At 37.7% G+C, this 26538-nt stretch overlaps 2 protein-coding genes across 2 annotated transcripts in view; one reads left to right on the forward strand and one right to left on the reverse strand.

Moving 5' to 3' along the window:
* Positions 1 to 13771, forward strand: part of dnah5l (dynein, axonemal, heavy chain 5 like) — a 69555-nt gene extending 55784 nt beyond the window's left edge. Inside the window, exons 65-79 of the mRNA XM_027026907.2 lie at positions 109 to 264; positions 414 to 596; positions 915 to 1085; positions 1935 to 2313; positions 4414 to 4685; positions 6161 to 6325; positions 7002 to 7269; positions 8707 to 8828; positions 8933 to 9088; positions 9338 to 9529; positions 9808 to 9996; positions 10453 to 10585; positions 10670 to 10878; positions 11211 to 11432; positions 12085 to 13771. Of these exons, the coding sequence (XP_026882708.2) occupies positions 109 to 264; positions 414 to 596; positions 915 to 1085; positions 1935 to 2313; positions 4414 to 4685; positions 6161 to 6325; positions 7002 to 7269; positions 8707 to 8828; positions 8933 to 9088; positions 9338 to 9529; positions 9808 to 9996; positions 10453 to 10585; positions 10670 to 10878; positions 11211 to 11432; positions 12085 to 12306 (3039 nt within the window). The 3' untranslated portion in view covers positions 12307 to 13771. The remainder of the gene's footprint in view (positions 1 to 108; positions 265 to 413; positions 597 to 914; positions 1086 to 1934; positions 2314 to 4413; positions 4686 to 6160; positions 6326 to 7001; positions 7270 to 8706; positions 8829 to 8932; positions 9089 to 9337; positions 9530 to 9807; positions 9997 to 10452; positions 10586 to 10669; positions 10879 to 11210; positions 11433 to 12084) is intronic.
* Positions 13772 to 14790: 1019 nt separating this feature from the next.
* cavin4b (caveolae associated protein 4b) lies at positions 14791 to 25846 on the reverse strand. Its single transcript, XM_027026910.2, has 2 exons — positions 25289 to 25846; positions 14791 to 15846 (listed from the first exon to the last, which is right to left on the reverse strand). The coding sequence occupies exons 1-2, from the start codon at positions 25652 to 25654 to the stop codon at positions 15277 to 15279; spliced, it is 936 nt and encodes a 311-aa protein (XP_026882711.2). The 5' UTR covers positions 25655 to 25846; the 3' UTR covers positions 14791 to 15276.
* Between the last annotated feature and the right edge of the window lie 692 nt (positions 25847 to 26538).

The raw sequence follows: 26538 nt of genomic DNA on the forward strand, positions 1-26538 counted from the left end.
GAAAACTGAATGGTTTTAAAGTTTGGCAAGGGTCAAGTAATGAATGTCATATTAGAGGCACTTTTTACATTGTGTATAAATGTTATTGTTTGACTTTCTTATCACTAGGTGACATCTTTAAATCACAAATATTTTCGAGCTCACCTTGAAGATTCCTTGTCTCTTGGGAAACCACTTCTCATTGAAGATGTTGGGGAAGAGTTGGATCCTGTTCTCGATAACATTTTAGAGAAGAACTTCATCAAATCTGGCTCAACATATAAAGTATAACAATGCTGTATTATCAGTAGAGATCTTATGCAGTTATGCTGTATGCACTTAAATTAACAGTGCACTTCCAGCAAATTGTTATATTTTGATGCAGCTCTTATTTATCATCTGTATTGCATAATTCAGTTTCTCTCTTGAAATAGGTTAAAGCGGGAGATAAAGAAGTGGACGTAATGAAGGAATTCACCCTTTACATCACAACAAAATTGCCCAACCCAGCCTACAGCCCTGAGGTTAGCGCAAAGACTGCAATTGTGGACTTTACTGTCACAATGAGGGGTCTGGAAGACCAGTTGCTTGGTCGTGTAATACTCACAGAGAAACAGGTGAGACTGAGACACTCCCATCCATTATTGTTCATAGCCATATAAGTGATCTTGGAAGTGCTGTTCTCCATTTTATAAGTAGTGCCTGTATTTGTGTGTCTGAAGGTAAAAATGCACATGCACACAGGCATACACACAGTTAGGTGAACATGCTTCTTCTCACACACCATGGTCTCATCATCTGTACCCTTTATCAGAATGTAATTTTTGGCTACTTTTTTGTTGTTTGCACAAACTGCAACTGATATATATGCAAACACTAACAACCAACCATGAAGGGCCAAATAAAAAATTCTGATAATTTTCTCTCCTCCTAAGGAAATGGAATCAGAGCGAGTAAAAATGTTGTCAGAGGTCACATCCAACAAGCGGAAGATGCAGGAGCTGGAGGACAATCTGTTATACAGACTCACTAGCGCACAGGGCTCACTAGTGGAGGATGAGTCCCTGATAGAGGTGCTCAGAATTACCAAAGACACTGCAGAGGAGGTACGTGGGTGTTCATGCATCCTGTTTTAAGAGGTATTCACTTTATTGTACATGACAACCATGAGCCAGTGCTATTTATATTAATTTTACAGAACAAAATGTCTACAATAAATGTCATATTAGAGGCACTTTCTCATGAATGTCATATTAGGCCTCACTCATACAATAACACATTAATGCAAATAAACAATAATTATAAAGTAAATGAAAAAACAGCATTAATAAATTTAAGCAGAAAATGGGGGGGGGGGGGGGGGCACTAGTAGGAGGGCACTAGGATTTTTGCATAACACTGTATAATTAAACAAAAGGTTATGCCAAAGGTAACCAAAAGAAATTGATGCCAAAATCAAATTTTGAATAATAACAAAAATCTGTTTAGCCCAGGCTAATTGAGAATGCTGCATTTTCACATGCTTGATTACTTTGAGGATATTTTTTTGTATACTTTTATAGCATACTATATTTTGAGGATGAAAATGTGTAAATAAATAAATGTTAAAAATGTGTGTATGTGTGTGTGTGTGTGTGTGTGTGTGTGTGTGTGTGTGTATATATATATATATATATATATATATATATATATATATATATATATATATATATGCGCGCAAGGTGCAGGTATGATTAATAATTGGATTAGCTAGAGCAAATAAGTGCTAAGGGGTGTGTCTGGACATGGGATTCTGGCAAATAGAGTTTGTGATATATGTCAGTGGTAGGCATGACAATTACCCTGGATAAAAGTCTAACAAAAGTGAATTTCACCTGAAAATATATATTCACCTAATTTCACCTTGATATAAATATTTCTTTGGTTTGTGTAAACTATTTCCTATCCATTAAAAGGTTAGGGAGAAGTTATCAGTAGCAGCGGAGACTGAAATAAAGATTAATCATGCCCGTGAGGAGTATCGACCAATCGCCACAAGGGGGAGCATCCTCTACTTCCTCATTGTAGAAATGAGTCTGATCAATGTCATGTACCAGACTTCACTTCGCCAGTTTCTTGGCATTTTTGACAGTTCTCTGGAGAAGTCACCAAAATCTCAGATTACCTCAAAAAGACTGGATTATATCATGGATTATCTTACCTATGAGGCGTTTTGCTACACAGTACGAGGCCTCTATGAAGACCATAAATTCCTCTTCACCCTTCTCTTGACCCTAAAGATAGACCTTCAAGCGAGAAACATTTCTCACAATGAGTTCCAGGCTTTCATCAAAGGTATAATGATGTGTTATGCTTCATGTGACAAACTTTGTATAACTAATCATACCCCTATACATTATGTGCACAATAATAATTATGGTTTATGCAATTCAGAATCATAAGTGAACAATGAAACATAAGGCATAAGGGAGAAGGTATTGTTTCATTTCATTTCATACATTGCTAATTACAGCATCAAGTATATGTTAGGATATCATATTTTAACCACCATATATAACCAAATGTCCTATAAGAAGTTTTTTGGAAAACACTAGCCTTTGTAAGATAAAATTCTTTGTTGAATCATCACTCCTATGATGCTATTTTTCAAAAGATAATGTGATCTGACTATCATCATCAACATTTTCTACAGAATTTGATTATTTAGGCAAACTTTTACTAAAAGATATTTAAATTTTTCTGTATTCACCTTTTCACAAAACACCATACCACATTTGGGGTTTTAGTTATTGCTTATTTTAATTTGTGAAAACTGTAATTACCCACCAGGTCACAGAGTTCAGGCCTAAGCCAAAAGCAACATCTGCATCTATTGGGAATATTTCACGATTGCAGGGCTAAAATCATGTTTTTTGTTTGTTTGTTTTTTTTAAAAATGAATTTTGTCATAAAACAAAACAAATGAAAAGCTTATAGCCATTTAAAATATGTTTGTATATGAAAAGTGGAATGATTTAGTTTATTGGACCATGTATATGTAAACAGAACTGAAGAGCAAAACATTAACATGATGTAAAATGCTCTCATAATTGCACATCTGAAACACATATTTAGGTCATTGAATTATGCTTATGATAATACAATGTTGCAGGATAACACAGCCAGAAAGTACAGTCCCTTCTAGAATTATTAACACACTTTATTATTATTATTATTTATTATTAACACAAATTAAAACTAAAATGTCCTTGCAGTTTATCAGCTTGATTCTACACCAAAATCCTTAGATATTCTTAGGGGTATAATGTAATTGGTAATAATATTTTGCAAAATCACATAACCCAAAAATATAACCCTGTAGTCTTTTACATTAGCAAAGGATTTGGTAGTAGTTTTTATTTTATTACATATCTAAAACTAAGTACATGCACAATCAGAGTAGGATTTATTTGAAAATATGCAAAATCGAACAAGTACTTTTTAAAAGACCATGTTCTGATAATTAGAGTAATTAAGCAGTGATTTGTAAATGTGTTTACTATCCTTGACTGTAACCACAAAGACTCTTGCATAAGCAAAAGTTTACTATGCAGGATTTTATTAAGCAAAAAGCCAAAGAGCTAGAGGCAAAAATTGGTCAGGGGCAAGCAGAGAACAAGAGCCAGGAGGCAGAGTAGCAAAAACAGACAGACAAGGGCTGTATAAATCATAACAGAATACTGGCAAAAAGTAGATATCCACATAGGCAATAATAACAGGTTCAGTATACAGACAGTAGATGCTGGTCATATTTCACAACAACTGAGAGGCATGGAGAGAGTAATATGAGGTGATGAGGTTATATGAGGCGATGAGGGTAATGGGACACATCGGAGAATGATACATCACCATGGAGACCACTGGTACTCAGGGCACGAGGACCTCTGGTGACCAGTTGGGTGCATGACATAGACATTCCTGACTGACAGTTTATTGATTGTATGAACTGAGAAGTAAATGGTATGTTTTGAAACTGGAAACAATTGAAACATTGTTTACATAATAAAAATACACAATGTTCTAAATTAAAAGGAAGTTTAAAAAGTTTTTCATGAATGTATTTTTTCCTGTGATAAGTCAGATGGAAAGCGTATCAACCCTTTAAATCTATAGAACAGTTTTAATATGCCTGTAAACTTTGACAAACTTTGCTGTAGCCCTCACATCTATAAGATCATTGTCTTAAACCCATCAAAACAGTAATGGCTATAAGGCTTCCACAGCTATACTGTCTGGAAATCTTATTACAATGTTTTACCCGTAGATATTATCTTACTTTAATGCACCCAGATTCAATTTGTCATATACATTAGACACAGTACTTATAATGGATAATGTATGTTATTGTTACAGACATCTTATTAAAATGGAGTAAGCTTTATTTTTTCTTGCTAGGTGGGGCGTCTCTTGACCTAAACTCAGTGGAGCCAAAGCCAAGGCGGTGGATTCTGGATATGACTTGGCTAAACCTGGTACACTTATCTAACCTGTATCCCTTCACAAACCTACTGGCTCAAGTGGCACACAACGATCGAGCCTGGAAGTGCTGGTTTGATGAACCAGCTCCAGAAGAAGCCTCATTTCCAGATGGTTACGACAGCCTCCTCAATGCCTTCCACAAACTACTGCTGATCCGAAGCTGGTGTCCTGATTGTACTATTGCACAGGTGCGTTATTTTAATTCCCAGCATCACATAATCCTCTTAAATCTAGGATTATTTTGGTACACACCAGTTTCAGTCTGTAATCTCCATCATAGCAGTTAATTTTCATTGTAAAATTTTACAAAGAAAAAAAAAGACATTTTATTTAATTGCATTTATGTGTAATGAATACATCAATCTAAACAAATAATCATATCTTTCCACAATCTAACAACTAACGAAAGATGTGTGAGTTGATTCAGGCTATTTGGAAACAAAGTTAGAATAAATTGACACTACACACTACGTACACACTGATGGAGTGAAAATCATGTCTCTGATTTGTATATTAATATTAGTCTGTTTTAAGGTTGGTCTGAGATCAGATGCTTCTGAGTGATGTTTTGATTATGCTATCCAAAATGGTTGGCACACAGCAGCTCAGGAATGATTGAGAGATCTCTGAGCAGTTAGCTACTTCTCATTAATGGTTTATTTATATATACTTATATAGGACACACGCATAATTCATAATTTCTGGGCTCATAGGTCAGTCATCATCATGTGACAAGCCAATCTTTTGCCCTTTTGCCCATGCATGAATTTCATTGAAATATCTTAAATTTAATAGAGCACCAATGAATAATATGTAAATGAACATAAATAATCAGTGCCAGGTTAACTCTGATTTGAGTATTTGTTTTCCATCAGGGATGTAGACTACATTGATTGAAAATTGTAGTTTTGATGGTCATTTTATTAATTTGCTACTTGATATACCAGATTAGACACAAATGAAGAAAAATGTTCTTATGCACAGTCAAAAGTGTGTCCAAAGGTATGCACATTTTTATGTCAAGGTTAATTATTTTGAATGCTTATTTTTGTGTGAGAAATGGTGTATAAACCATAAGTCCATTTTAAAATTTATATACAACATTTATATATGAGGCCTCAAGTCTTGGAGAATGTGTTGAACCTGATCGAATACTAGTGATTTATATTTTTACAAAACAGTGTAAAAGCTTCACACTTGGATAGATGTGCTCCAGTCCACTTGGGTAGATTTTATATTTGTTAAATAGTCAGGAACAGGACTCTGGCATTGTTACGAATTCTACTGATGATCTCTAGTTGCCTTTCTGTCCACACTGCCTTGTTAAAAACATTGCATCTTTTAATAACCGGCATTATCACTTCAGACCTTTTCCTCTTTTTGGGTTGGTGATAATGTGTTGGTTCTATGACATTTTTATTGGCTCTCCCAGTCTCTTCTTCAACCCTTCTTGAAGCCATTTACTGTGTGTGTGTGTGTGTGTGTGTGTGTGTGTGTGTGTGTGTGTGTGTGTGTGTGTGTGTGTGATTTTTCTTATATAAATTACAGAAGCATGCATCACAATCACCTGAGTGATTTATTTTGTTCCTTGACTTAAATTAAGATTTCAATGTGTGTCCTTAACCAAGCCAAACACATCTTGTATACTGTGATCTTTTGGTAGGCACGGAAGTACATTGCAGAGTCAATAGGACACAGATATGCAGAGGGTGTGATACTGGACATGGATGCTATGTGTAAAGAGAATGATAAGAGGACTCCAATGATCTGTTTTCTTTCTATGGGCTCAGACCCTACTGAAAATATAGAGAGGCTTGCTAAATCAAAGGTATTTCACCACACCATTTAAACTAGTTGATCTTAATAAAATTTTGTTTTGTTACAGTTTTAATTTGTATTTCTGACAATACATTTCCTATTCTAGATTGTATATGTATGTATTTTACATTATCTGTACATTTGAGCATGCAATATGTGTACCTTAAAAATGTGTTCCAGGGATTCACTTAAAGTACATACTGAAGATCTATTGCTATGACAGTGATTGGCTCTCTTTATCATTTTTTCCCTCAAAGAAAAGGCGATTCCATCCTGACATTAGTCACCAGGGCAAGGTTCAATTAATGGCCATTCACTGTGCGCTGGACTAGCTAAACTTGGTTTTTGTAGTGACATATTTTATAGCAAATTGGTTTTTGTAGTGACATATTTTACACTCTTCCACTCATTGAGTTTTTGTCTCTACTTGGCAACATCTGGGGACACTATTAGAATTGGCACATAATGTACTCTGTGTAACATTATATATAAAATCTAATTCTAGGGCAGTGGTATCTCAGTGGTTAAGATACTTGACTTATAATTGGAAGGTTGCTGGTTCAAGTTGCCACTGTTGGGGCCCCTGAGCAAGGCCCTTAACCCTCAATTGCTCACGTTGTATTCAGTCATAATTGTAAGTCGCTTTGGATAAAAGTGTCAGGTAAATGTAATTCTTCTTCTTGCAGAGTGTTTCCTGTAGACCCATATCTATGGGACAAGGACAGGAGGTTCATGCTCGGAGGCTGTTAGCCCAGAGTATGTCAGATGGAGGATGGCTGCTTCTTCAGAACTGCCACCTTGGTCTGGATTTCCTGGATGAACTTCTAGAGGCTGTCAGTACTACAGAGAACATCCATGAGAGCTTTAGGGTTTGGTTGACCACAGAAGTGCACCCTAAATTCCCCATCAACTTTCTCCAGTCATCAGTCAAGTTTACTAATGAGGCTCCACAAGGTGTACACTTTATCCAGTTGTAAAGTACTTTTATATTCATATTTTATAATAGGTAGTTGTGTGATGTGCAGGGTTTTTTTTGTTTGTTTGTTTGTTTGTTTTTAGGAATGACAGCAAATGGCGGCAAAAGACAGCCTTGTTTACTCAGAGATCAATAAATCTAAAACAAGACAGCTATTTTTAAAGCTGTCTTGAGTATTTATAATGAAAAAAAAATCCTTGTGTATCATTGTACTGTGTAGTGCCACAGTGACTTGTCAATATTGTTCCACTATAAACTTTTAATTTTATAATATCAAATAACATATGGTTAATTATCGGAACAAAAGGCTGATGACTAAAGCTTAATAGAGAAAGAAATAATGCATAATTCAAGTTTTTTTCTTTCTAAGAGCCAGATTTTCTCTCACCTAAGCTAAATGTAATATTGTCTCCTCCAAGAAGATGAAATCTGCCATGCTAAATTAGATTGAATGAGGTTGAATACTGAGCTATTGCTATGATAATTATGCCTGATCATTTAGCCTGAGAATACTGCCTTGTGTTTGATGAATCTCTTCCTTCATAATTCATTGACCTAGTGCTGTGACAAATGTTATGATTCAAAATACTAGTGGTGTGGATTCAGGACATGTGCCTTATATTTGAATCAGACTTGTCTTTTGAGGCCTCATGCACCAGCATAATTGTATTTATTTATTGATTGATTTGGATGCTGTCAAAGCAAGCTATTCATAATAGTTGTTGTTAATGCCTTTGGCATTTAGCAGTGGTCTTTAAAATGGCTGAACAGACTGACTGCTCTAAATGTTATCTAAGAGACTACCTATTAAGGCAACACTTTGTTATATATTAAATATATTAAATAAAATAAAGGTAAAACATAAAATCTAAACAAAAAACTATAACCAGGTTACACAAGATTTAAAGACTTCAAAAATAAATAAATAAATAAAAATAAAAAAACTATCATAAAACATTTGTGATTCAAATTTTACACTAGTTACTTTGTCTTAGGCTAGGACTAGGGCCTTATGCCTTCAGAAAGACTCATTGGGAGACATTTTAATGGAGAGCCAACAGGATTCTACATATTCACCATAGTTGATATTCAATTATATGGATTTGTTTGTTGCTGTCTATAGGGTATAGGCTAGTCTATAGGGTACCATGTATAACATGGGTATCTTCATGCTTAAAATGTATTTTATATTAAAAATGTGTCTCTGTTAATTTAATTAATATTAATAAGATCACACATGAATTAATATATTTTTGCTTTTATTTCTATTAATTGGTACAAAACCAGCAGAGTATAACCACCAGTATAGTAAACCAAACACGATTACAGTATTATTTAAAGTTTATGAAAAGAACAATAAATAAAAGGTACTATGTTTCCTTAACTATCTGTGTGGCGTATGTCATGGTATGAAGGTGTGAAAGCGGGGCTGAGGAGGACCTACAGCAGTATCACTCAGGAGCAGTTGGAGATCACCAACATGCCACAGTGGAGACCTCTTCTCTATGCTGTGGCCTTCCTAAACACCACTGTACAGGTTAGCAGCACTGTTCCTCCGTACATGTTGTTTACTGTATATCTAACCTGATTTGCTTTTTTTTAAAAAAAAACTTTTTAAAAAAAATTTTTATCCTAAAAAAGGAAAGGCGCAAGTTTGGCCCACTGGGATGGAACATTCCCTACGAGTTCAATCAGGCAGATTTCACTTCTAGTGTGCAGTTTGTGCAGAACCACCTGGATGAAGTGGATGTAAAGCATGGTGTCAACTGGAGCTGTCTGCGCTACATGCTTGGAGAAGTATAGTCAGAGAGCAAGAACAAAATATTAACTGTTTTTACTGAATATGATCTATTTTAGTCATTTTAGAGGAATGCATTTCTTAGTCTGTTTTAACATGTAGAAAACATACTGTTTATCCCAATTAAGAAGCAGTATCTTTCTGAATATAAATGAAGGTAGCTTATAACAATAACACATGTAAAAACCATTTTTTTTAAATGGCTAAAGAGTAAAGAGAGCTCTTTTGGCTGTATTCATCTCCTTTAGGTGCAGTATGGAGGAAGAGTCACAGATGACATGGACAAACGGCTGCTCAACACCTTCACTCGTATCTGGTTTAGTGAGAGCATGTTTGGGGATAACTTTTGTTTCTACAAAGGTTATAGTATACCAAAGGTTAAGATGTTGCCGGAGTACCATTCCCATATTGACACCCTACCACTGGTTGACACACCTGAGGTAGGAATGCACAAGGAGAGTTATTAAACCGTATTATAGTTTTGTGACTAGACTACATATGGAATTAGGTAAAGTTGGAATTAGGTAAACATTTTCATTAACTAAGATCACTGAATACTGTATAAAGCACAAAATCATTTGAATAATGTTAAGAGATTAGAATATGTTTTTGAACACACATACAGTTATACACATGCCTCCTTTTACATAAAGTATATAGCAATCCAGAGCACATACTATTCAATTAATAAGCAAGAAATATCCATTGAATATAACAGGTATTTGGCCTTCATCCAAATGCTGACATCACCTGCCAGACAAACATGGCCAATGAGATTCTAAGCACGATTATTAGCATCCAGCCCAAGGACAGTAGCAGTGGCGGAGATGAGACTAGGGAGTCTACAGCTCTGCGCCTAGCCAGTGAGATGCTGGAGAAGCTACCAGCAGACTATGTTCCTCATGAGGTAAGACTCCCACTGAGCAAGTAAATGCGTGATGACTAAGCAGAGCAAAAATGGGTATGTTGGGTAAATATTACACATTTACATTTATATTTGCATTTACATTTATGGCATTTGGCAGACCTTCTTATCCAGAGCACCTTTTGTCATTTGCTCATAGAATGTATCCTAGCCGGTATAGTTCAAGATACGGTTGGACTAGTATACTATTGAAATACAGGGATCAATTCTGATGCCTAGAAGTGCAAAACACCTAAGCTCTATAACAGACAACAACAAGTGCGATAACAACATACTAATATTGCTTATAATAGTAATTGTATAACAGTATAGTTGTATAATAGTCATAATAGTAACTGTATCAGTAGAAAATAACAAGACCATTTTTAATTGAGATAAACAGATGCAAATATGAATTCAATCTAAAGGTTTGATGTGGTTTTGTATGCTGACATGTAGGTGAGGAGTCATTTGAAAAAAATGGGGCTCTTCCAGCCAATGACCATATTTCTGCGCCAGGAAATTGACAGAATGCAACGCATAATAAGCTGTGTACGCAACACTCTTTCTGACCTTAAACTAGCAATTGAAGGTAAAATTCAGCTTCCCAATGACATTCAAATGAACTTATGGCTTAAAACCTTCTTTTGGTTGTTTACACTGAGTTTGTCTATAGGGACTATAATCATGTCAGAGGATCTTCGAGATGCTCTGGACAGCACATATGATGCTCGTGTTCCTAAGATGTGGCAGAGAATTTCGTGGGAATCAGCCACTCTTGGTTTTTGGTTTACGGAGCTTATTGAAAGGAACCAGCAATTCCACACCTGGACTTTTAGCAGCCGTCCCCATCAGTTCTGGTTGACAGGATTTTTTAATCCGCAGGTAAGTACAAAAATAGGTTTGCTCTTAGTCCTCAGTTGGACGATGAGATTTTAATAAAAATATCGCTGATTGTGTTTAGGAAATATTAAGGCACCTTTATGAGGGAAATTGATTCCCACAAACTATTGCCCTTCCACCCCCAAATATCTAACAAAGCGCACTTGTGAACAGTTCATTACAAATCTTTCACATAGTGCTTTGTTGCATTTTTTTTCCTGTTTTGCCAGTTGAACCATTTTGATTACAGTAATCATTTTCCCACAATTTACATTTTTTCCTCTGTAACACTCTGTTGTACCTCAAGTGTAATTCAATTCCTTTTTTAATGTTAGGGTTTCTTAACTGCTATGCGTCAAGAAACAACCCGTATGAACCTGACTAAAGGTTGGGCCCTGGACACTGTTGTGCTGCTTAACAATGTTACAAGAATGATGAGGGAAGATGTGATAGCCCCACCACCAGGAGATGTGGGAGGCGTCTACATTTATGGACTCTTTCTTGATGGTGCCGGTTGGGACAAGCGGAACAGCAAGCTAACAGAATCCCCTCCGAAGGTGGGTCTGAGATGCAAGATTGTCTAAAATTGAGAAGTTTTATATAACAAGGTCCTTGTAAAAGCTGTGGACATTATTTACTTACCCATGTTCTGCCTTTAGCTTGCAACATGGTATATAATGGAGTGTGACTGGCAAGCACAGAGTGAGGCCCGAGTGCAAGCTAGGGGTGTTTTATTAAACTCCATATGAGCAGGCAAAAAGCAAAGCAAAACAGAACAAGGACAACAAACAAGCTGCAGAGATCTCCTGACAAGACTCAGATACCAAACTAGAAAAGAAAAGCGCACAGGGATCTTCTCAAGTTGTACACATGCAGGCAGGAGTAGACAATGTGTGGTACTGAAGGAGCGTTTCTGTGGGCTTAAATAGAGATGTGAACAAAGGATTGGTTAAAAATAATCAATATCTGGGTGACTGGGAGTGGGGAAGGGACTGTGTATGTGTATGGGTGTGGCAGTGGGTGTGGTCCTCCAACTGGGTGCCTGGTGAACCATGACTTGGATATTGTGAGTGACCACCTTAATTGGACTTAGCTGTCAATTTGTAATAAATTTGATTCATCTAGTGTCAGGAATCTTTTTAAAAATATTTTTAGGGATTTTTCTGTTACATTATATAAATATTTTTCATATCCTGTTTGCGTTGCCAGGTCCTTTTTACTGCACTACCAGTGGTGCATGTGTATGCTGTGAACAGTGCCAGTACAGCAGATATCAAGCGACCCCAGGGCATCAGCCTCTACCCCTGTCCTGTATACAAGAAGCCCAAACGAACTGATCTCAACTTCATCTTCACACTCTTTCTCCGAACCACACAGAACCCAGATCAATGGACACTGAGGGGTGTGGCCTTACTCTGTGACTGTAAATAACAGAGTTGTATTACTTAAGTCCAGTCTGGGGACCACATGTTAATTGTTAATTATTTAATTGGTTTTATTTGTTTGGCACCACAAGCAATCTACCAACTATCCCCCCAACCCTCCCCCCAAAAAGCTGAATTTGAATTATTTAAATTCATGGTCTTGAATATATATTTTACAGGTCTCTTTCTTGACTAACCCCTGTTATGGTCTTGGTGCCATCTAACCACTGTTATGGTCTTGCTGTTGACTCAGACTTGCCCTCCTGTAGGTCTTGTTCTTCACTCAGACTCAAGTTATTAGGCTTTGGTCCTGACTTGGTCTCAAACACTTGCAAGTAATTCATGTTAGGAGTAAATGTTGATTGAAAAAAAAAGGTTTTTTTTGCCATCATTAGTTTAGTTTATTAGTTTGAATGTTTATCATTAGCTTTCTGCCTATTTCTGATTACTTTTCTGCTTCTGAATTATACTGATGTTGTTATAGCAGATACATATACACAATTCAGGATAAATTCACCCACCAGTCAAAAACTCTTGTGTTTTGTGTGAATTTGTTTGGGATGTTTTATGAATTTATTTGATGTTAAGCTTCTGGGAAAGACTTGTTTATGAAAAAGTAAATTCCAGCACTATTTTATTATTTTGTGGTTTTCCAACAATGAAAATGCTCAGGTTATATATAATCACTTATTTGTAAAACTAATACTATTCTTCCTGCATTATGCAATTCATACACTTTGCAGCAAGTAGTGTTTTTTTTTATCCCATGTTTAGTCATTAAACCAATTCTCAACCTCACCTGTCATACAACAACTTCCAACCATGGAGGTTGCAGCATGCACATGCTTGCTCTGAGACACATGTAGCCACATCCTTTCAAGCTGTTGCCCATGCTGCAACACAGGGCAATGGAACACACTTGGAGGAAAGCAGTAACTGCCCTGTCAGCAATTGCAAGTACACACATGTCCACAATTGGCTGGTGTTGCTGGACAAGGAACACCCCCACCCAGAGAACAGCCCGATTTGCTTTGTTGGACTCCTGGCCACAGCTGTGGCATTATCAGGGCTTGACCTGCTACCTTCACATAGCATGATTTTATCATTTAACAAATTATTTCCTTTTTTAAACTCACCCAAATATGCTCCAGTAAAAATAACATTTATTCAAGTATGCTACATTTTAATATGCTAAAGGACACAACGTGTGTATTCAGCCAAAATAAAGTGAGCTAAAATGGAACAATTATTTTGTTACCCGTTATACAGCAGTTGTCCAAGTTTAATACAATTTGTAATTGTATTAAGTATACTTGACCATATTAAAATGAATGTATGTATACTTCAAAAATACTTTTCCATATGTATCTTGTATATTAGGTATCCCCAACAAAACAATTTGCATTAGAGTAAATGTACATATTAGTAGTTTAATTAAATTTAATTAAAAATATTGATTTAAATGTTGCCTGGATATTAATCCTGCCTAATGTTTTAGTAGTAGTCTGCTCCCTGCTCAATCTTCTTCAAATTTGCACTCAGTAGTTACCACAGTAATGTAATGTCAGGATTATGTGCCATTTTATTATTTCTTATAGGTAGGATTAGTTGTTCATTTAATTTTCTAGCATTTAAATTACTTTGATTGTCTAAAAAAATAAGCACAGAAGCGAGAGAAAGCAGCGACAAACGAAAGTCTCTAACTGCAGAGCTTAACTGTGATGGCTAAATGACTGGATAAGAGCCAAAAAGGTCTTGAGAGGTCAGAGGAGAAGGGCCAGACTGATAGAATGGCAACAGTAAGCGAAGTGCACCACTCCTGGGCGCCACTCCTGACAGCTAAGAACAGGTAACTGAGGCAACCAAAATTGGACAATTAAAGAAAAACATTGCCTGGTCTTATAAGTCTTGATTTCTGTTGTGACATTTGGATGGCAGGGTCAGAATTGAGTGTAAACAACATGAAGGCATAGATCCATCCTGGTATGTATCAATTGTTCAGGGTGCTGCCGGTGATGTAATGGTATGGGGGATATTTTTTTGGCACAATTTGGGCTCCTTAAAACCAACTGAGCATCGTTTAAATGCCACAGCCTACCTGAGTATTATTGGAGACCACGTCCATCCCCTTATGACCACAGTGTACCCATCTTCTGATGGCTACTTCCAGCAGGATAATGTGCCATGTCACAAAGCTCAAATCATCAGCTCAAACTATTTTTGCGAATGTGGCATTGAGTTCACTGTACTCAAATGGCGTCCACAGTCACCAGACCTCATTCCTTTGAGATGTGGTGGAATGGGAAATTCATATCATGGATGTGCAGCTGACAGATCTGCAGCAACTGTGTTGAATGCCATAAAGAATTAAAACAGTTCTGAAGGCAAACAGGGGTCCAGCCTGGTACTAGCAAGGTGTACCTAATAAAGTCACCAGTAAGCGCATATATATATATATACATTTTTTACATTTTGACTTCTCAGAGACCAGCTGATTGAGGGCTGTTTATTTAAAAGGGCTATGAGTGATTCTCAAGGTCAGCAAATGCTAATAATTGTATAAGATTTGTACTTTAGTAGCACAGAGATTAACACATGCAAAAATGTTACATGCAAAAAGATGAATACAATTCAGTACTAGAGTATGTTACAAATCATCTAAAATTCTTGTATTCTTGAAAAAGTCTACAGCACAGACACTTCCTCTTCAGTTTACTTACTAAAGCATACATTTTCCTTCCATGTTTCTTAGTCCATATCAAATGTTAAAAAAGATACGATTCTTTGTTTATAGGCTAAACATTAATTCCATTAATCCATGAAGCCATTTTGCATGACTTTTACAAACTTCTTTACATTATATTTCTGCCTGGCCCATGTTCTCCAGATCCATATTCAGCCTTCTTAATTCCCACAGAAAGTTTCCCAAAACCTACCCAAATCTACAAACATTCATTTGATTAGATTGATTTGCTGCTTAGGAAAGTTGCTTCATATCAAACACTGGCACTTCCATTTCTTCTGATTTTCCTTCCTCTGCTCCTTCCTGCTTCAATGTGGGTTCCGTGTAAGCCACATCTGGACTAGTTTTGCGGCCCTTGGGTGGTGGAATTGGTGCTGCACCCTCTGTGGTCCCCTCGGCTCCTTCTTGACCCTCGGCCACAGTTCGCTCCTTCTTGAGCTTTGCTGGAACATTCTTGGTGATGGTTTCTTTGAGCCGCTCACCAGACTGTTTTAGGCGTTCTCCTGACTGGCGGATCTTCTCACGCCGCTCAGCCGTCACAATGCGCTCACCCAGCTTGTTGACCTTAGTGCCCAGGCTCTCCTTGGTCTTGGTCATGTTCTCACGGGAAAAGGCATTCTTCAGACTTTCAATGCGCTTCAGGCCAGTCTTCTTCAGTTTGGCAGCAGTGGAGTCAGCTTCCTCAACAACCATGTATTCCTCATCTGAGTCAGGAATTGGGCCCTCAAGTGCATCTGGATTCGTGGAAGCATCTCCACCTGCTGCTCCCTTTGGGGCTGCAACAGCTGGGACCTCATTATCACCCTGTAGGAAGAAAACGTATTTAAGTATACACTGCACTTAATAGCATTAAGTTATGGCTTCTCCAAAGTGGGTCTGTCAAGAATATTCTATTAGAAGGAAAGTTTCAGAAAGTTTTCCATTATTTTCATTTTGAAATTCAGAGCACACAAACTGGTCTACTGAGTTTTTCATTATATAAAAAAATTAAGCAAATTGTGGTTGGTCCAAAACTGAGTATTCTTAAATATACAGCACTAAGCAAATATATTTGTAATGTTGAGGTACATTGCTGTGATTTGGAGGCTGAGCAGGATGCAGGGACGAGTTCGTTGGACAAACACATACATTTATTTAGACACGTCAACACGAGCATAGCACGCAGGCTATTGGGTTCAAACATCGACCCACACAGACTCAAACACAAGACTTATATACACACACACAAATGAAACACAATGAAGAACAGGTGTGAAACACAAGGAGGACATGGCCATACAGATGAATGCGCACACACACACACGGAGACATTTGGGGAGAGGTGCCATACCGTGACAATTGGCTTCATGTAAAACATTACAATATCACTATAGTTGAAAGCAATAAGCCTTGCTTTTCTCATAATCATCTGAGCTTCATAGTTAGTTATCAGGGAATTTTATCACCCAACTGCCCTTAAGACAAAAGGAAGACAAACACAGGGACTGTTCTCTTCACGTTTGCCTAGGTGGTGGAATGAACTTTTCCTGGCTCTCCCAACTGCTGAGTACAACTGCTGTAGAGAGAAGACCCACTTCTTTACTAAGCACTTAAATGAGCACTCGAATTTAAACTGGACTTTAATATTATAATACTCTAACTAGTTCTGGGTAAGAGTGCCTGCTCAATGCTGAAAATATATATATATCAGGCATAACCGAGACAGTGGGACAAGCTATTGGATCCCATAGTTCTATGCACGCAAGACAATAAAATGTAAAATGAAAAAAAAAAATCAACTTCATAAACAATTCACACATGACTTCAAACCATTTCCAACATTGCTCTTCAAGGGAGCTACTGACAGCATCATTTTCAATGTGCTTCACACAGGCATTTTCCCAAAGGCACACAAACGATAGTTGTCAGAGTTCCTTTTTAGAAAAAGGTAGTATTCCAACAGCTACATGATGTTTTCATTACTAGCACCTTGTTGTACCCAGTGATGAATTACCAGGAGCCGGTGATTACCAGAGTCCTCATACCACAAGGCCCAAAGCAGCTCAGAGTGCAGAGGAAGCAGTTCTGCTTGTAAAATTATATGCACTAAATTATGTACAAATCACTAAATCAATTAATTTAAAATGAAATGTGTCATCAGTCTTCTCAGTCCATACTCTGCCCACTGACCTTTGGGCCCCTGTGCCAGTCCACCCACAGGTATTTCAGGGTTTTGTGGTCAGTATAAACAACTATGGTATGCTCTGCTCAATCTAGCCAGTGTTTCCACTGTTCTAGAGCATTTGATGGAAAGAAGTTTCTAGTTTCCTACATTGCAATTCCTCTCAGCTGGCTGCACTTTCTTTGAATTAGAAGTGCAGGGGTATAACCATTGTGGAGTGCCCTGTGTCTGGGACAAAATAGCCCCTACCCCCACTTCAGATGCATCAACCTCTACCATAAAGGGTGGAGAGGGCTCAGACTGATGGAGAACAGGTGCGGAGCTGAAGGCTTTCTGCAAGATCTGAAAAGCCTAGTTGACAGCTGTGGGCCACCGAAGTTTCTTACAGCCCTGGTGTCTGAGACAGTCACTAAGGGGAGGGGAGATGGTGCCAAATCTCCTTATAAGCCTCTTATAAAAATGAGTGAATCCTAATAATCACTGCAGTTCTTTAAGAGTGGTCAGTTTAGGCCAAATCAACAATGCTGAGACCTATCTGTGTTCATGGAGATGTTACCAGGCTTGATGGCATGGCTTAGCAAAAAAGAAATATGGCCTTTGTCTGATGCATGTCAGGACCACAGTGATATTCTCAACATGTCCTGCATCCGACCGAGAGAAAATAAGGAGGTCATCATATTAAACAAGCAGGAATTTGCCTACCGTATCCCCAAAAAATCTCATTCATAAATGCCTGGAAAATATAGGGGGTGTTGGACAGACCTTAAGGCATGACTAGGTCCTCATAGAGTCCCCACACTTTTATAAACGCTGTCTTCCATTCCTCATCGTCATGTATGCATATGAGATTGTAGGCACTGTGCAGCTCTAATTTTGTGAAGATTGTGACATCTAACAGATGTTTATGAATCACTGAGATGAGGGGGAGAGAGTAGGAGTATTTCAGTCACTTCGTACAAGGTCTCAAGCCTCCAGCAGCTACTGGAGATTTGGAAGGGTGGATAAATCTGTGTTGAAGCACCTCTGATAAATAGGCCTCCATAGTGGCCTCTTCTGGCTGGGAAAGTTGGTAGGGCTTGGCTCTCCATGGTAGGGGATCCTCAGGAAGGCATTCTACCACACAGTCTCAAGGTTGATGGGGCAGCCGAGATGTTGCAATAGGGAAGTGACATATACTGCAAGTCAGGGGTCTCAGAGCTTGCTATAGTAGTGGAGATGATTGGCAAGGACATAAAGTGCTAAAAACAGTGTTTATTCCAGGACACCAGTTTGGCTCTAGACCAAGAAATGGGAGGATAGCCAGGTCGATGGGGGAAAGTCTAGAATAATCACAAGACATGGGTAGGAGCATGAATTGGATTAACTCACTATGGAAAAGACCCTCTTTCAGAAAGATTGAACTGTTTATTGTCTGATAATGCCCAAAGGTATTAAATGAAGCTAACTCAGCTAACTCATCTTAGCTAACTCAAAATGCTAGTAATTTCATGCTCAACCAAAGCAGAGAGAGAAACTTAGTTACCATTAGAAGTAATAACAACAGGCAGGGTGAACTGACAATTGTTTATATGCAACAGAGAAGACCTTCTTACATGGATAGTTAATGTAACTCTCCTCTCACGTGCTCTAAGAGGATGTTTGGGACATCGATCATGGAAGTGGCCCTCTGAACCTCAGTAGAGGCATAATTCAATAGAAAGCAATCCAGCTCATTCCTGCAGAGTGAGGGGAGAGTGACCCAGCTGCATTGACTGATTCACGTAAAGTGTTTTGTTGTAGAGCAGCCTAGAGATGAGGAACACGTTGGTGATGTGAGGGTCTATAAGTGCGATGGAGATTATCCACTGTAATGGCTAGCTGAATGAGATCTGACAATATGTGGTTCTCAGCACTGAATCACTGCAGCCACTGCCAGTGGCAACAGCGTAGAAGTCTCTGATATAGATGGCTGTACAGCTACTTTTATGTCTTTCCTATAAAGCAGTTCTTGGATCTTTGTTGTGGGATGATCAAAAACTGCTTTAAAAATATTGTAGAAACTGTTTTTTGACTGTAATACTGGGTCTTGACTGTCCCAAATAGCTGTTCCCCACTCAACTGCTTCACCAGTCAATAACAACAGTACAAAATTAATACGTAGGTCCTCAGAGATTAATTGTGCCCTGTGATAGGAAAACTACATAGAACACTGCATGAGGACAATTCGGGAAGCCAACACACCTTTCCAGAACAGCCACCGGAATACAGGGAGCAGTAGCGTTGGAAGGTGAAGGAAATGCTGTAGCTGAGGAAGAAACCATCTCGGAGAGTCTTTGAACAGTTTCTCACAGCTCAGTGATGGTTGCCTCTTGTTGGATGAGTCTGGCTTGCACATCTGCTGAGTCCATGGTAATGCAAGCTATTCTGTATCACATTACACAAGAAAGAGGATCCAAATGCCTGAGTTTTTATTGGGACTTTAAAGCAGGCTTGTGCTGAACGAAGAAGTTTCATTATGATTCAGAAAGTAGCAAGGCAGGCAGGAGAGAGTTTGTCCGTATTCTAAATTAGGCACAGTACATGGTCATAAATGAGGAGCAGAGGCCGTGAGGTGTCCAAGGGTCAGGCATAAAACAGGGTCTAGAAAACAGGCAACCAGAGTTTGGTAACCAGAAGAGCTAACACATACAGGAACAGCTCGGTTTGCATCATGGGATTGGCAATACTTTGCAATGATAGTTCAAGAGAGAGAAGCTTAAATACAAGATGCAGGTAAGGGAGAAAATAGGTAACAGGTGTGTCTAGTTAGTATGAGTGTGGCAGTTCTGGGATGGGTGCCATAACACTAGTAACAGTGCAAAGTCATCCTACCTGACAGGGCTCATTGAATTGTCTGTAGAACAAATATATTTAAAGTGGGGCATAAAGGTTAAGAGTTGTTCCACCCAAATTTCACCCAAGAATCATTGAAGAGCTACACACTGGCCACCCAGGGATGGTAAGAATGGGAACTATTGCTCATAGCTATGTATGGTGGCCTTGTCTTGATGCGACAGGCAAAGAGTTGCCATTCCTGCCAACAGTTTCAGAAAATTCCATGACATGCTCCTTTCCTTAGTACACCATGGCAACAAATACACATAGATTTTGTAGAGGCCAAATGATTAAAGAAGCCTGAGGTGCAGATAATGGAGTTCACAAATACGGACAGGACCAGTCGGGTGCTCCAAAATCTTTTCAGCCATTACAGAAGACCTGAGGTCATTGTGACTGATACTGAACCTCAAGTCACTGCACAAGAATTCTTTCCATTCCTAAAGGCTAACCATGTTGAGCGTATTCATTCAGCCCTGTATCATGCAGCCACCAATTGGCAGGTGGCTCTTAAGCATGTGTTTAAATCCTCAAAGGAGTAAACCATTGTCCAACAAAGGGAGGACACTTTTTTTTTAGCCTTTCACAATGCGCTGCACTCTACAACAAAAGAGTCTCCATCCCTGCTTTTTCATCAGCTATGTAGTTGTTTGGATGCTCTGAAGCCAAGCATGATGTCTACAGTGAAATGCATAGGACTGTTAGCTTCTCCACTGGTTCACGTGAATAGATCAGTTGGAGATGTGTACTGCCCCATGATTATGGGGGGGGGGTCACTGAACGGGAACCTGTTTCACACACTGTTGGTGTTAGTGTGACAGATTATGCATCACCAGAAGCAGTCCATTCCCTGAAAATCTGTGGATTCAGAGTTGGAATTGTCTCCTGACATGCTGGAAATACCCCCTAACCACCCAGACATTGTTGGAAGTCAATCCTCCCACATCTATTGGAAATGAACAACACATGTTTGATGGCATGTGAAGTGAGACTCCAACCAATGACCATAACATTCCATGAGGCCACGTCAGTGAAAGAAAACAACAGGTGTTCCCTGGTTCACAAGGTGAAATCCCCAGCTTCTCTGATACTGTAGGACTATTTAGCAGATGTGTTACACGACAGATATTGTTGGTAAGGACCTGTTTTGTTATGGGGCAGAATAATCCCATGAACTAGTTTGAAACCATGGGTGGTCTACACACTACCTCTAGATTAGTTTTTTCAAAAAAAGACTGAAACTGAGATAGCTCCATGTGTACATTTTCAGTAAGATGGGAAGAAATGTTTCATATTGGTTAATCACAATTTATTATTCATATGCCTGTAGGTAGCACTGTTACCTTTGTTATGAATTGAGAAACTCAGTAAAAGAAAGTAGTTTTGAAGTGGGTCACATTACTGAACCTAGATATTGAATGTTTAATTTTTTGGTAAGAAGAAACATACTATATTGATTGTACTGTTATGTGTTGCAAATCTATTATCAGATTTGTAAATTTGTGATTATAACCTAAAATTCACAAAAACAACCCTTTTATATTATAACAATAAATATAATATGTTCAAAACCTAATTTCTATAGGAATTTTGGCTATCAGTCAGAAGGTTGTGGGTTTGAATCCTGTCTCTGCAATGCATCTGCTCTTTGCCAGCTGACTCTCAGCTCCAGGGGTGCTGTACGATTGCTGACCCCAGCTTCCAAAAGAAGCTGGGATTTGTAAAGATTGCAATTCATTGCCTTGTATTGAGCAATGACAATAAACTGAGCCATAGGAAACAACAAATAGGGTAATTACAGGTCCATTATATATATTATGTTCAATGTGGATGTGAATTTTACAGGCAAGGAGAACTCATTGTCAGTAGGCTATACCATACAAAGCATTTTTCTTCTATGTTTCATAAGAGACAGACTATTAGGGTGAGTAAAATTTTGACATTTGCTAAAATTCTGTTATCACTCAGTTTGATTCAAATAAAATTTTACTTATCTTGATGGTTAGGCTAAGTTTGTGGCTAAGAGGAATAGTGATGTAAAAAGGCTATATTTCTTGTTCTTCCTTTATTATTCTTTTAAATTATTGCTATTGTTTGTTTTACATTATATTTATATGTTGTGTTTATCTATTAAGTATTGCTTTATGTTTGTGCCAAGGGGGGTTGGATTTGGTGTGGGTGTTGTTGCTCACTTTGCCTATCTATGTTCTTTCTCTTGTGTCTGTCCTTATGTCATTGTGACACCTTTTTTTCTTTAAATAAAATAAAACATAAAAGTAAAAACATTTTTTAAAAAAGGAAAAAAAAAGCACCTTGCTATTAGAATGGGATGCTAGAGCTTCACATATCACCCAACTGTCAGCTAGAGGGATTTATAACCCCTCAGCGTTGGACTGTTAAGTAATGGAATTGTGTTCTCTGGAGTGATAGAGTTGCATCCAGTACCTTAGTTGGAGTGGAGTTTGTCATCCAGAACTAATTATCCAACATTAGTACCTGACCTCACTAATGATCTCGTGGTTGAAACAATCAAATCCTCTTAGCAATATTCCAACATCTAGAGTAAAGCCTTCTCAGAATGGTATGGTGACAAACCATTGATCTATAACATAGAACTGAATAGCTAATGCAATAACAAACTATCAGGGAAAAGTGAGGCCAGCTTGTATGTGTAACTGTCAATTTTAGAAAATCTGGCTAGAAAATTACTATCTTGGCAGATATAGGCTACATTTCTTCTTAGCTCTTACATAAACTCTTTTGATCATGTGAATTCCACTGAATTAGTATTTCATTTTCCATCCAAAGGATTTGCATTTTGTCAGTTTCTTTGATTACCTAACTTTTCCCTACAGCTGCTGCCTCTGAGAATGCCAGAGAAAGTATGTTCCCATCATGTACTACTGTGATATACTTTAATTATGAAAACAGAAGTGAGAGAGAGCAAAACTGAACCAGACTGAAAGAGAAATGTCAAAGAAATACAAAGACACAGTTTATCATTAACTAAGTTAGTACATGACCAGAAGACCAGAAATTCTGTGTCTTTGTAGGAGTCTTGTTCGTCTGCCTGAATATATTGCATGAATGTATATAAAATAATATAAAATAAAAACAGTTGTCCTATTTGCACACTCTGCAAAAACTAAGTTACACCCTCTCTAATAAAAGCTCATTGTATTTTAATTATAGTGCTTACATAGGTATACTTGCATGGAGGTATATGCGGCAAAGCCCTTTAGGTATGAATGAACATGGAAAAATAAAATGTTATGCAGATACAACCTTGCATACATTTCCACTATGAAAGTAAGAAGTGATATGTAACATTTATATTTGATTACTAAGATGATTGCCAACCACTGAAAACAAAAAAGAAATCTAAGAAATTTAACACAATTTCCACTTATTTCATTTTATTTTCACTCCTAAGGTATACAGGCTATCTATATGGAAAAAAACAAACAAACATACATACACGCACACACAAAGGAATTAAAAATGCAGCATAGAACACAAGAAGCAGGATGTTTCAGAAGTCTTTCACCAGCAGTGAAAGCTAAGTGCTTAATATATTTATAGATACAATATTAATAGATACAATATATTGTATTTCAACAGATGATTTGATGGGCAGTTTTGTATGGAAAGAAACATGTCACAGTCTGCGTTGCATAGTGTGTAGTCATTTTATTGTAGAGGGAGATGTTCCATGTGATGCTCAGGATATATTACATTTTTGGTTTGTTTTTTAACAAAACATTTTCTTAAGTGTCATTGTTAAGTGTTTAATTGTTACCTGAAGGCAATACATGAGCATATAACTGCATGCTCTTCTGATAGCCTCATATTAATTAGTAATTACAAATAGTTTAAATAATATAAAGTGTTGCTACACAGGGCAACTAGGATCATGCTCTACAGGGAGATTTGGTAACAGACTGTCAAAATCAATAGTACTATATTAGGACATGTGTCTTCACAGAGTAAGCTCTCAGAATAACCTTAGGCAAGCATGTCAGCTGTTGCATGCAAGAGGCACAGCTAATGCTGGAAGAGCTATGACTGTCATTACTTTGACAAGAGAAGTTGGTTTCTGATCTGAAAAATAACTTGTATAGTACTTTTTACCATGTTTCTAGGTTGTTAAAATGCCAACTGGACTGTTACTGTGAAATACTCAGCTAAATGTGTCTGTTAATCAAAGCTATTGTAAACACCATAAATCCCATTGTTCTATCATAAGTCCCTGAAAATGGTTAATTACATAAACATATTACCTTTTTCTGGTGTTTAATTGGATAATTATGTATGCCACCACCTCATCTTGTTTTATCCTAATTTTAGGAGCAATCATACATGTTCCAACTGTTGTTAAATATTCACACATAGCCTGAAGTTCTGTTCACTTGGCTTGATTTGTTTAGTTGGTTACACTGTTTAATTCAACAAAAGCTAAATGGCTTGAAAGGTAATTTTTCATGTTAGAAATTATAGTAATGTAACTGTTAACAAACAAACAAGAAAACAAACTTGGTGCAAACCTGTTTAGTGATTTCAGCAATCCATAGATTATATATTCATTTTATTTTTAATGTACCACTTCATATAAAAAACAATACCCACTGTGCAGTTATACTGTAACCTGTTTATCTTCATATAGAATAGCCTGTCAAATCTTTTATCTCAATATTTGAAATGCAATGGTTCATAAACATTATCCAAATTTTAGACTTAATTTCTACTCATTTCATTTCACAGACCACATATTGGCTTATTGCTGACTCCTAAGTTTCAAATAAAAAAGATAAACCTTCTCGAGTACTGCTTTTTTGGCACCGAGTCCTTCGTTTTAGTGGCAGACTGAACATCAGTTTCACATCAATTTTACCTCTCTGGATAAGAATAACGAAGTTAAAATCAGCCCTGGGGAAACTGGATCTTGGCCTAAAGAAATGAGCTTTGCTACAAGGCAGAGATTTTTATATGAACTTCCAGGGAGTAAAATAGAGACATAACTGACCTTTTGCATTTGAGTGTGTAGTATGGAATGTGACAGCAATAATATATTTTTCAAGATGTTTATGTTTTCACAAAGGATGTGTTCAATAAAAATAGAAACATTTCTTCTTTTGATGTTTTTCAAGCCACACCTTTTAATAAAACCACAAATCATTCAAGCAAACAATCAAATGCCTAGACATAATGTACATCTTGCTTTTCCTGACTTACCTGGTAGATTACCACACGGAACTTGTTCTTGGTTAGCAGCTCACCCTGGGTCTCTTCTACCTTTTTGACACGAAGATTTTGTTTTTCCAAACGGACACGCACATCCTTGATGTGGCAGCTGACATTACGTGTTTTCTCTAGTAGCTTGTCCACAGTACTACTGGTGGTGCTGTGCTCCTTCGTCAGCTTCACTACATCTGCCTGGATGCTCTTCACATTGTTCTCCAGCTCCAGCTGCTTTTCTTCTATACGTTGCTGGCACGCCTGTACATTGTCGATTATTCCGGCAACACGATCCAGCAGAGAGAGGATGTTCATGACATGAGGCTCATCCGCAGCCCCCACAGGTCCCGGTTTGTCTGCCATCCCTGTCCTCGCTGAAGTCAAGACTTTGGCTCTACCTTGGGGAGTAGAGACCAGAATTGAGCTTCTTAATGTAGATGGAAGAGTATTGGGCTCAGGACTGGTGAAGGACACTGGCTTTTACAGCGAGGAAAGGGTTTTACAGGCTTACAGGGCACACTTGTGTAAGTGAACTCTCTCTCTGTTCCTCTGGAGCTTCACTGGGCTATGGGGTGATGAAAACCCCACCCTATGGGAAACTCAGGGGTTCAAAGGCCAAACAGTATCCACTCTAGCAACTAAAAAAGAGGCTGAGTGTAGCGAGGAAAGGGAGGGGCTCCAAACCAGGGGACCATGAATTATAAATATCCCCAGTAAGGTGACACCTTCACATTTTAACACCTGAATATAGCCAAACCACCCATCCATTAAACAGTTGCCTTTTCCATTATAATGCTTCTTTTTTACTCATATACATAGCTTAATGCTAATGCAGGCGATTTGATTTTGTCCACACGTATTTATGATGCCAACAAAACCTGCATAAATAGCCAACTAGTGTTGTTAGAAAAGTGCATGCAGCAGTGTATGGAGTCTTTAGACTTTAACTCCAATTTGTCTTGTTTTATGAACTTGTTTAAATGCATATGTATGTGTCAGCACTCATGCTTCAACAAAAGCCAGTTTGAACAAACTTTCTGAGGAAATGTATTGTTTTGCCAGAATCATACTTTCAGTTTTGTTAAGGTTGGATTTTTACTGGCAGTTACTTGGCACTCTGCTCAAGTCTACTTATTAAATTACATAATTACTCATACATGCGAAGCTCTTAAAAAGTTTAGAATTATGACTCTAATAAACATGACCCTAAACTTATATCTGAAAACCTGTTACCTTGTCATATTGTT

Source organism: Electrophorus electricus, chromosome 10 (assembly GCF_013358815.1).
Source record: "Electrophorus electricus isolate fEleEle1 chromosome 10, fEleEle1.pri, whole genome shotgun sequence".
Classification (NCBI taxonomy): domain Eukaryota; kingdom Metazoa; phylum Chordata; class Actinopteri; order Gymnotiformes; family Gymnotidae; genus Electrophorus; species Electrophorus electricus.